The 12,347-nt window shown below is 48.2% G+C and overlaps 1 protein-coding gene across 1 annotated transcript in view; it reads right to left on the bottom strand.

The window, feature by feature from the left end:
* LOXL2 (lysyl oxidase like 2) overlaps positions 1 to 12,347 on the bottom strand; it is a 99,576-nt gene that overhangs the window by 64,370 nt on the left and 22,859 nt on the right. The window contains exon 2 of the mRNA XM_050801394.1: positions 5,466 to 5,903. Coding sequence (XP_050657351.1) covers positions 5,466 to 5,820 — 355 coding nt within the window. The 5' untranslated portion in view covers positions 5,821 to 5,903. The remainder of the gene's footprint in view (positions 1 to 5,465; positions 5,904 to 12,347) is intronic.

The raw sequence follows: 12,347 nt of genomic DNA, 5'->3' as shown, positions 1-12,347 counted from the left end.
CTGAAAAAATGAAAGAAAACAAAACTAAACCTCTCATTTTTCTCACAGCTCCTTTTAGGAGTCTGGAGCAGCAGACAGTCAAACCAACCTGGGTTCAAGTTCTATCTGCCACACACTGGGGCACTGTGTGATGCGGGCAACTGCCTCACCACACCTGCTTCTCATTTCTAAAGCCAAACTAATGATGCCGAGCAAAGAGGTTGCCATGGAGACTCAATGAGGTAATGTATGTGCCTGGTACGCTTTCAACCTCCTTTTCCCCTTCCTTCTTCCAGTCCGTCAGAAAAACAATACATTCTACTGCTTCTATGATGTAAGAGAAAAGCAAACAAAAACATTCCCATTGGAGAGATTAGGAAACCAAGGAGAGAAACAGAGGGTCTTCAAGGTCAAGAAGGACCCCGGGGCCAGTCTCCTGATGTCCAGGCCCTGCTGAAACGTGTCTGTTCTCACGGTTGCTGGTCAGGGCCCAAATGACAGCACCTTGGATCCATTGTGGAGAACAAAGAGCTAATTGAAAACATCTGGGCTGAGGTTTTCCAACTGGCTTCTCAATTTGGCCTGGTTTCCAAGCAGTCAAGCTCCACTGAAACATACACTCCCTAATCGATTGCTGTCTCAACAACAAACCAAATGTTTGTCTTGCTAAGTACTAGCAACGGAAAAGACCCTCCACATTCTAAGCGGAACGTTCTGTCGCAAAGCTGCTGAAGTGACAGAGATGGTGAAAAGCAGGGTCACCCTATTCCATCTGCAGTGAGAGAAACCCCCCTCGCTAAGGACCTGGAAGTCCACCAGTGCATCATCAAAGGAACTGAGAACAGCTGCAAACCAGAGACCCTACGGAGCCTGCCCCAAAGAGCTGCTCTCTTATGAATCTTCCATGGACCCCCATAATTTTCCATGGACCCCTTCCACATATACTTGGTCAATTTCTACTTAGATGGTAGAAATGTGAATTTGTACTTAGTGCAAGACAGCATCACCATGCATGGTATACTCGTTTGGCCTGATTTCATAACAAAATTTTTTTTTGTTTTTTGAGACAGTGTCTCACTCTGTCGCTCAGGCTGGAGTGCAGTGGTGCAATCATAGCTCACTGCAACCTCCGCCTCCCAGGTTTAAGCAATTCTCCCACCTCAGCCTCCCAAGTAGCTGGGACCAAAGGCACATGCCACCATGCCCAGCTAATTTTTGTATTTTTTTGGTAGAGACGGGATTTCACCATGTTGGCCAGGCTGGTCTCAAAATCCTGACCTCAAGTGATCCACCTGCCCCAGCCTCCCAAAGTGCTGGGATTACAGTCATGAGCCACTGCAAAGGGCCCTTTTTTTTTTCTTCTATAGGTTTTGTGCTTATTAACTACTCTGATTCCAATGCAACCAGCTTCTGGGTCTGCCTGCTGGAAAGCAGGGTGGTTCTAGGTAAAATCCAGGAGATGCCTCCTCAGAACTGCCAGGAAAGCCGTGTCCTTGGGACACAAGATGAGAGTCAAACTTTGGACCACAAGAAAGCCATTCAATAGAAGCCAAATTTTATCTTACTCTTTCCTTACAATGCCGGATGAAAGAAGAGATAAATATATATATATAAATATATATACACACACACATATATATACAAGTTAACAGATCATTAGGAAAGTAAAAATCATAAATGAAATTCAGCTGGAATGCCAGAGCCCAGGACAATGGAAACTATTCAAATTAGAATCTGTGGGGTTGCAAATGGGTGCAGTGGGTCACGCCTGTAATCCTAGCACTTTGGGAGGCCAAGGTGGGAAGATCGCTTGAGGCCAGGAGTTTGAGATCAGCCTGGCCAACATGGCAAAACCCTGTCTCTACTAAAAATACAATTTAAAAAATCAGCTGGGCCTAGTGGCACACACCTGTAATCCCGGCTACTCGGGGGCCTGAGATGGCGGGAATCACTTGAACTCGGGAGGCGAAGGTTACACTGAGCCTAGATCCCACCACTGCACTCCAGCCGGGGTGATAAAGCAGGACGCTGTCTCAAAGAAAAGGAAAGAAAAAACTCTGTGGGGTCACAATGTGGTTATTGCTGGCTTCGTTGCTCGGGTCTAAAGAACGAGGGATGTGACTGGGAATAGGCTTAGCCTCCTGATTCTGAAGACAGGTGAAGGAGAGCAACCACCTTAGCTTCAGCTGCTATAACCTCGACCAGGGATTGAGAAACAGGACAGCTGCTCCCTCCAGAACTCCCTAGAAGGGCCTGCGGTTTACCTGAGCTCAGAGATGCTTTGGGAGAACAATCTGTGGACAGGCCAGGCTAGAAAACCCAGAACGTCCCTGGTGCCCTCCCTGGTTTCATTACTCCAGCCTGAACTTCCGAGGAGCTTGAGGGGTCCTGGAGGGGCAGCCTTATCCACAGTGTGACCGGCACACGAAGCCCCTAACCCCCACCGGAGCAAGCCCTGGGTGCTGGCCACATTCTGTACTCACTATACCAAGAACTGTTTCGCCAGCTCTTTTTCCTATTCTGCCAAATCAAAATGAATCAATTAGCTAATATTTACTAAGTGGGCACCATGTACCCAGTGATAAAGATCTGGACTGATGCTGGTGAAATTCAAATACATTTAGATGTAAAAGGTCTCTCCTGTCATAAACCAAGCACCACTTCACGTAAGCTGCTTAACTCGTAAAGCCTTGAACACAAGACGGGGTTTGCTTGTTTTGTTTTTTTTTTTTTTTCCAGGCACCTGTTTCTTCCTGTCCTCTCTTTGACATTATTCCTTTTAAAACCCTTGATGGATTCCATGTCCACAAAGATGGCCTTTCCAGTACTCCTGGTCTCTTCGTTGATATACCTCCTCTCTCAGGGACTGTCCTCCATCCTGCTCCAGCCGCTGTCCCATGGTCTGTCATTACCAGAGATTGTACCCTTCAATATCCATTTCACCCTTCCTGCTCTGTACCCACACACAGCTCCCTTCATCTTTTAGTAAACTTCTTGTGTCTCCATCTGAACAGAGACCCGCAATCCAGTGATCACAGCAGCTATGCACAATCCTACAACTTCTCCATGTATTACCACCCTCCTTACCCAGCACAGTCTCCATGGACCATGAGTTTAATCCTTCCCTTTCATATTCCCGCCACTCCTTGAACTTTTCACTCTTCACCATGCTTGGATGGCAAAGTCCCACCTGGGTAAAAACCTGTCTCCTACTACCCCATGCCTGCTCCTAATAGGGAAAAACCACAACCCCCTTGTCTGACAACAGGTAAGTTTTAAATTGAGGTTGAAATAAAATTGTCACTGGAAAAATACCCAGTCACTGGAAAGCATTTGTTATAAAATAATGAGCGTTGGAAAGCCTGGAATGGAAAACATGAATCTGAGGTTACCCCTGGATCGCTCAGCCAGTCAGATAAACAGAGATGTGGAAGTATCAGACATTTGTTTAAAGAAGACAGGAAGTGGGTTCTAAAGCCCAGCATTTGCTAACTTCACTTCCATGGCTCTCATCGCTGCCAGGGAGCCCAGAGCGAGCTGCAGAGAACATGTGACGCTATGCTGTCTCCTGATCCAGTTACGCCAACAGGAAATTTTCAATTGCATGGAGGTGAGATGTGTGAGATGGGACTTCCTTTCTCCTATAATTTCTAGAATAACAGAAAGTTGGAAGGGAGGATAACAGTTATCAATTTCAGTGACTCCCAAACCTGTCACTTTACAGGCTTCCAAAAGAGACAAGAATCCTGGGCTCCAGCCCAGATCTTTTAAACTAGATTTATGGTGGGTTGAGGTCTGTGCTATTCTGTACTTTTAAGCTCCCTTGGGCGATTCTTATGCAGTCAGCATGGCATTAGCCCTTTAGTTGAGGACAGGAGTGTGGGCAGCCCTGTTTTAGTCCAGCAGCCAGACTTGTGCTGAGGTCTGGGCTGCAGCTCAGCCGGGGGGCGGGTGTGGGAGCTTCCTTTGCCTGGCTGACCCACAGATGGGAAACTCTTAGCTCCTGGAAAAATGTTTAAAAAGAAACAATGCCCTCCACCCTCATCTCTTTCCCATTTGGGAACATGCACCGTCAGGGTTTCAGGAGTTCTTACAGAGCCCAACTTCCAGATGGGGAAAATGAGGCTGGAGAGGACAAGTGTCTTCCTACAAAGTGTGGTGTCAGAGGTCAGTACAGACTGAGCTCTAGGTTCAGGGCTTCAAACCTGTCCTGCCTCAAAGCTCTTAAAGCAAAGGTTTTGGGGGTTTTTTGTTTGTTTGTTTTGAGACGGAGTCTCACTCTGTCACCCAGGCCGGAGTGCAGTGGCGCGACCTCGGCTTACTGCAGCCTCCGCCTCCCTGGTTCAAGCGATTTTTGTGCCTCAGCCTCCCGAGTGGCTGGGACTACAGACACTCGCCACAATGCCCGGCTAATTTTTGTATTTTCAGTAGAGACAAGGTTTCCCCATGTTGACCAGGCTGGTCTCGAACTCCTGACTTCAAGTGATCAGCCTGCCTCAGCCTTCCAAAGTGCTGGGATTACAGGCATGAGTCACCGCGCCTGGCCAGCTCTTAAAACAATTTTTAAAAATAAATTAATAGCCGGGCGTGGTGGTTCACGCCTGTAATCCCAGCACTTTGGGAGGCCGAGGCGGGCGGATCACAAGGTCAGGAGATCGAGACCACGTGAAACCCTGTCTCTACTAAAAATACAAAAAAACTTAGCCGGGCGCGGTCGCGGGCGCCTGTAGTACCAGCTACTCGGGAGGCTGAGGCAGGAGAATGGCGTGAACCCGGGAGGCGGAGCTTGCAGTGAGCTAAGATTGTGCCACTGCACTCCAGCCTGGGGGACAGAGCGAGACTCCGTCTCAAAAAAAAAAAAAAAATTAATAAATTTGAACCTCACAGGGAGGAAAGAATAGGCTAACCAACAGCGAAAAAATCCAAAGCATCCTGTGCCTATCGTGAGCAAGCCTGCAATAGCAGGTTAGTGTTAAAATGAGGAACTCCACGTGCCAGGACAGCGGGAGGCGTCAGGGAACTCAAGCACATGGGAGCCTTTGTGAGGAAGAGCAAGAGGTTTTCCTAACAGGGAATGATCTGGAGTAAAGTGCAACTTCCCCTGGGCTGGCACAGCCCCCAGGCAGGGAATATGGGGTAGAGAGAGGAGCACAGGCCGATTTCACCCCATATGTGGGGTCACCAACTGTCCTGGTTTTCCTGAGGTTTTCCCAGGATGTGAGACTTTCTGTGCTAAAGTCAGGAAAGTCCTGGGCACATCGGTATGGCTGGTCACTTACTGTGCCCCTCCTCAAATGTCCCCCACCCCTGCCTTACTGCAGGGTGCAGCCTGCGTGTGCTCGGAAGGATGCCAGCCCCTAGATGGGCATCACCAAGAGTTTACACTTTTCAGTGCGTGCAGCCTCCTCTCCCAGGCTGACCTCAGGGAAGGCAGCTCCGGGCCCTGCCAGGTGACAGCACTCAGATCCAAAGCACAGAATGTTTACCTTCCCCCTTGCCGTAGGAGGAGCTGGCAGTCCAGGACTTGGCCTCCACATAGCCCAGCTCCCGGCAGACGACGTGGGCAGCGTGGATGGAGAAGTCGTCATCACACACGGTACCCCACTGGCCGTCGTAGTACACCTCCACCCGACCCTCGCTGTGCTTCCTCTTCTGTCCGGCCAGGCGCAGCTGAATCTTGGCCACATTGGCGGGGGCCTGGGGCTGGTGATACTCGGGAGCCGGTTGCTGGAAGTACTCGGGGTAGTGGGGCCAGCTGTCATACTGTGCCAGGCTCAGGGGGGACAGGAGGGCCAGCACAGCCAGGCAGCTGCAGAGGCGAGAGCACGGAGGCCTCTCCATCCCTGTCTTCGAGCTGATGATCCCACGAGGGGGCCCTGAGCAGCTGGGAGGGACAGGCGGGGTACGGAAGCAGCAGGAGCTTTCTGGAAGACAGGAGAGAGGTGTTAGGATGAGAACGTGGGGCTACGGAGACCTACAAGGAGAACGAGAGATTTCATACCCCTTGGCTTAATATGGAAAGCTCGTCCATTCTCGACACCAATCCAGCCCCACTCCTACCTGACGTTTTCACCACGCAGGGCTAGGAGGTCCCACCTCCTTTACCCACCGTCTTCCCGAACTCTCTGGAATGCTTTTTCCAGTAGAGTTCCTGGCAGGAAACAGAGCACACTCCAACTTAATTTGCGGAGAGTTTTTTAAGACTACGGACATGCAGGCAGAGTTCTGCGGAACTAACAAAGGCTGGTGTCACACCCTAGGGCTGGTGACTCAGGGGGGCTGTGACCACCCTAGGCTTGAAGGGAGCCTGGGGGGTGACAACTGGAGAGTGGCAGAGGGAGCTGTCTCTTAGGAGCCTTCACTGGAGAGTCTCAGAGCCAACCCACAGCAACGGCGGGGATGCAGGAGGGAGAATAAATACCTGACTCCCTTTCCTCCCATCTTTGAATCTTTCTGGTGCCTCCTATTAGGCAAACCCAGCCCCCTGCAACTCAAAGCCAGTGGCAAGGGAGCTGAGCCCATTGGGGGAGCCTGCATGGGCCGGTCTCCTAGAACATGGGGGCTGGTGGAGAAGGAGCAGGTTTGAAGGGGCGAGGGCAGGAGATTCAACACACCCACCCTCCATTAAATGAATGGCACCCCAAAACACTACAGGAGCATTTGCTAGATGAATTCTAATGTTCCTGTCAGCTTTGAGGGCTGCAATGCTAAACGAGTTTTAAAATCCTGAAGGTCATGGTCATCGTATCTGGTGGAACCTACCTCTGAGAATTCCCGAGTGAAATCACCTAGCAAGAAGACCTTGTGTATCTTGGTCCCCTCGTAATTCAGAGAAAAAAGGAGACTATTGCAAAAGGACCGCACGTGTGTCTCAGAGAAAGATGCAGGGCCGTAAAACAGGATAAGCAGGTGGAAACTTAGGTGGGGGCATAAGGTATTTTATTTTAACCCTATGCAGAGTAGGCTAATCATATTCTTCCGGTCATGGCACACTACCTTCGAGGACGGTCTGGGTAACTTTCCTGTAGTCAGAGCTGTCCAGAGCTGCCCATGGAGGGATGATCTGCCTTGGAGAGAGGCAGTTCCATATCTATTGGGCGACCAGCAGCAGCCAGTGTCCCAAAGAGGAGGCTGGAGTGGAGATGTTGGAGTTTGGGGGACAGTCAGAACTGAGGATTTTGGAAAGTTTTCTGATGTTGCCAGAGAGCCAGCCATCCTCATCCTGTGACTAACAAACAAGGCCAGAAAGTGATGGAGGGTTCCTGTGATAGCTCCTGACCAACTGACCAATGCACAGCCTGACCCGCTAGTGGTGTGACTCTGAAGGGAATCAGGGTCCTGGCCATGCACCATTCCCATCAAAGCACATCTGCATCCTCAAGCTTACCTATGTCTCACAAGAACCTTGGGGAGTGGAAGAGGCAGGTACTATCAGGATTCGTATTTTACAACAAAATCAAGAACCAGAGAGGATTAGAGATTTTACCAGAGTTGCACAGTTAGTGCAAGCAAAGCCAGAGTGGGTCACTCCCAATCTGCCATCCCATATAAAAAGTCCTGGTTCAGCTTGGATACAAAAGCCTTTATGTGTGGCACGCACCTACCTCCCCTGCTTCAGTTCCCACGATGGTGTCTCCCTTCCCTCACCCCAGCCCTGCCCATGGCACACGTCCCATCATATCAGCCTGTACCAGCTTCAGCTTTTGTCACCTAGAACAATGTGCCTCCATCCCCTCCCCTCCAAATGGCACATGGTGCAATCCTTCCTGTTCTTCACGGAGACCTTCCCAGGTCCTCCTATCAGATTGAATGTCTTTCTGCTTCCCTTTGACATCACATTTTGCTTGTGCTTTACACTGTTGTCATGTCTGGCTCTGCCACCGGACCCTCAGGCTCAAGGGACAGAAACCACCTCTTTGTCATTTGTGCTCAGCAACGCATCTGCCTCTGGATGTGTCAGGCTACCTTCTAGTAGATAAAGCTTCCTGCCAAGAACAACTAGAAAAGGAAGGTAAAATACTAAAACATATGTTTGAAGACATGAGAAAGTTACCGAGGCAGCAAGGACTGAAGGTGACAAGAATCCAGAGAGATGGGAAGGGCATTGAGGTGAGGCTCACATTTGCCTCTGTGTTTCCCCAGAACACACTCGCCAATTCCACGGCAGTGATCAACAGGCTGAGAAGCTAAGCAAAGCTGCAGGCAGCCTCCAGGGACCGGGGAGACTGGGAGTTCAGAACCTGCCAAGGACAAAGGGACCCTTTAAACAGCCCCAGGCTCTCAGATGCATTCCTGAAGAGCTGCACTCTAGCAGCCAGGGCATAGGAAGGTCTGACATTCCCATAAATGGAATACCAAAGGAGAGGAGAGAAATGATGTGCAGAGGAAATAATGGAAGAAATAATGGCCTAGAATTTTCCAGAATGACAAAATTCATCAAGCCCACACAGTGTAGTTTACAAGGAAAACCACATCTGGGCACATCGAAATCCAACTGCAGAGAAGACAAGACAGAAAGAAAAATCTTAAATACAGTCAGGGTAGAAAAGCTGTTACCTTAGAAAGAGCAGCAGAAAGACTAACAGCTGGTCCCTCAACACAAATAAGGAGACGTTAACAGCACAACATTTTCAAAGGGCAGAAAAAAATGTCCGCCCAGAATCTGTGCCCGGTGAAGAGAATGAAGGTAAAATAAGGACATACCAGATAAACAAGAGAGGAGCGAGTCTGTCACCAGAATATCCACAAGACGGAAATGCTACAGGGAATTCTTTAGGCTAAAGGAAAAATCATCCCAGATGTCAGTATGGAGGCGTAGGAAGGAATGAAGAGTATGAAGTGGGAAACGATGTAGGTAAATCTCAGTAAAGTTCGAGTGTGTAAAACAGGAAAAACATCCTGTGTGGGGTTTAAAATATACGTATGATTAAAATGTATGGCAACCATAGCACGAAAGGCAGGAGGGCATTAAATGGAGCTCAAGTGGTTTGAGGTTCTTGTGTTGTCTGGGGAAGTGGTAAAAGTACTATTGTCTATTAGATTTTTAGGAAGTCTAATAGATGCATGCTGTAATCTTTATAGGAATCATTGCAAGAACTACTAAAAGTAGAACTAACAGGTTAATAAGGGGGGGTGGTAGCATTAAAAAATACTTGATTAATCCAAAATTGAAGCAATAAAACAGAGAAAAAGTAACATGAAACAATTCTTACAAATAGAAAATATTAGATGGTGGATTTAAACTCGAATATATGAGTAATTACATTAGATAAAATAAATACTCCAATCAAAAGACAAAGATCATCAGAATGAATATAACAAAACAATTTAGCTTTATATTTCTTTTCTTTTTTTTTTTTTTTGAGACGGAGTCTTGCTCTGTTGCCCAGGCTGGAGTGTGCAGTGGCGCCATCTCGGCTCACTGCAACCTCTGCCTCCTGAGTTCAAGCAATTCTCCCGCCTTAGCCCCCCGAGTAGCTGGGATTACAGGCATGCACCACGCCTGGCTAATCTTTGTATTTTGAGTAGAGACGGGATTTCACCATGTTGGCCAGGCTGGTCTCGAACTCCTGACCTCAAGTGATCCACCTGCCCGCCTCGGTCTCCCAAAGTGCTGGGATTACAGGCTTGAGCCACCGCACCCGGTCTTTATTTTTTTTGAGACAGGGTCTGCTATGTCACCCAGGCTGGGGTGCAGTGGTGCGATCAAAGCTCACCACAGCCTCAACCTCTTGAGTCCAAGAGATCCTCCTACTCAGCTGCTCAGCTTCCCGTGTAACTGGAACCACAGGCATGCGTCACCATGCCTAGCTAGGTTTTGGGGTTGCTTTTTAATTTTTAAATGTATCCTCATCTTGTGGAAATTAAAGACAGAAAGCCAATGAATTGCCAAAGGTCACACAGAGTGCTTGGCAGGCAGCTAACATTATAAAGCACCCCCACGTGCAGGCACTGTTCTCAACGCTCTAGTGTTTTAATTCACTTGATGTGGTAGGCACCGTTATTACCCTTGGGAGGAAACTGAGGCACAGAGAAGTTTGATAGCTTGCCTAAGGTTGCGCTCACGGTAAGTGCAAGCCAGGATCTGAAGGCGGTGGCAGGCTGACCTGGGTTCTGTCCCCCACCGCAAAGCTCTATTGCCCCCAGCCTGTCTATCTCCCTCCCCTGACCTTCCTACCCCATCCCCCAAGGGCTTCAGAGACTTCCAGATCCTCTAATCCTATCCCAGACAGAAATGAAAAAAATACGTGGTCTTGCAACGTTTTAAAAGACATATTAGGCCGGGCATGGTGGCTCACACCTGTAATCCCAGCACTTTGGGAGGCCAAGGCAGGCAGATCACGAGGTCAAGAGATCGAGACCATCCTGGCCAACATGGTGAAACTCCATCTCTACTAAAAATACACAAATTAGCTGGGCGTGGTGGTGCGCGCCTGTAGTCCCAGCTACTCAGGAGGCTGAGGCAGGAGAATTGCTTGAACCTGGGAGGCAGAGGTTGTGGTGAGGAGAGATCACGCCACTGCACTCCAGCCTGGTGACAGAGTGAGACTCCGTCTCAGCAAAACGAAGACATGTTAATCTCTGGATTTGTATATTTGTAAACTGCTCTACCCATTTTCCTGGATTCTCCAATCTGTGGGAATGCTTTAGTGTTCAACTCCTAAATCTTTTCCAGAACGGGGCTCCTGAATTTTTTGCCTCTTTTGTAGGGCCTTCGCCTACTCCCTCCTCTGGGGGATTGTAACACATTAAACCCAGCTGCTTTCCTCTCCGTTTAAAAATTACTCAAGTTTTTTTGTTGTTGTTCTTTATAGTGAAAGTTACACAAGCTGGTGAAAAAAATATGCAAAACGCAAACAAGTAAAAGGAAGAAAATAAGAGCTGGGCATGGTGGTTCACACCTGTAATCTCAGCACTTTGGGAGGCCAAGACGGCTGGATCACTTGAGGTCAGGGGTTAAAGACCAGCCTGGGAAACATGGCGAAACCCTGTCTCTACTGAAAATACAAAAATTATCTGGGTGCCTGTAATCCCAGCTACTCGGGAGGCTGAGGCAGAAGAATTGCTTGAACCTGGGAGGCGGAGGTTGCAGTGAGTTGAGATTGTGACACTGTACTCCAGAGAGAGACTCGGTCTCAAAAAAATAAAATAAAATAAAATAAAAGTAAGAAAATAACTTGTAATACCACTGGGGGGCGGGTAACCATGATCAAAACTGTGTCATAAACCTCTCCAGTCTTTTTTTTTTGGTACACATTTCCTTTTAAAAATTGGAATCATTTTCTACCCACTGCTTTGTAAACTGCTTTTCACACTGAACAGCATATTGCAAACGTTATGCCTTATGGAATATTCTTTCATAAGATTTTTATAACATAGTATTCAATCTTACGGATACAGAATAATCAAGTTTCTAATTTTTTTACTGCTGTAAACGTTGTTGTAATTGAAACTTGGCACAATCTTGGGATAAATTCCTAAGAGTGAAATTGCTGGGCCCAAGGGTTTGTACAAAAGCAACACTTTTGCAAAACTATATGAACTGCCTTCCAGAAAGACTGTGCCAGTTGAAACCTCCGCCAGCAGTATGTAGGTTTCCCCCAAACCTCAAAAACTCTGGCTATCACCATGTTTGCAAACTTTCCTCCATCTGATAAGCAAAAGAGGGTATTCTGTTTTAACAAGCATTCTTTTTATTACTAAAGAGGTAGAGCTTTTTCTCTCCCTTGCCCCGTGCTTATTGTCCACCTGTATTTCTTTTTGGAGATTACAGCTTCCTGCCTTATACCCCTTTTTCTATTGAGCTTTTCCCTTGTTGCTTTGTAAGATTCATTTTTCACACTGGTATCCTTCCAACCTCAGGGAGGAAACATTGCCAGGCCTTCTGGGTGACCACGCTGCCTCCTACAGATCAGGATGGGAACAGCGAGGCCATGCCAGGTTCCATGGGCGCCAACGTCGTCCCCTCTCTGCTTACATTGCTCACACAGAAGTGGGTGTTACAGGTGAACGGGCACCTGACTGGGCCCCCGAGCCTAACACAGTGCCTGGTGCATGTTAGCTGCTTAATTAAGATGGGTTGGATAATAACAGGGGATGCATGGCTCGGAGTAGACCCCTCATTCCTGGGAAAGACAGGGGAGGGGACCAGGCAAACCACAGCTTTGCTGATGGTGCTGGAGAGAGCCACAATGTCATTATAAACAACTGAGAGCTCACAAAGCAGCTGGAATGAGCACAGGCAGAAGTTCTGAGATTATAGAGATTATAGTTAGGTTGGCATAATGAGTGGGCTCCATTACACCCAGAAAACCAGGCCCCCTTTTTCAGTTTTTATCTCTGTGAAGTAGACACATTCTGACCTGTGA

This window comes from Macaca thibetana, chromosome 8, assembly GCF_024542745.1.
Source record: "Macaca thibetana thibetana isolate TM-01 chromosome 8, ASM2454274v1, whole genome shotgun sequence".
NCBI classification, from domain to species: Eukaryota; Metazoa; Chordata; class Mammalia; order Primates; family Cercopithecidae; genus Macaca; species Macaca thibetana.
This window is presented reverse-complemented; position numbering and strand designations above follow the sequence as displayed.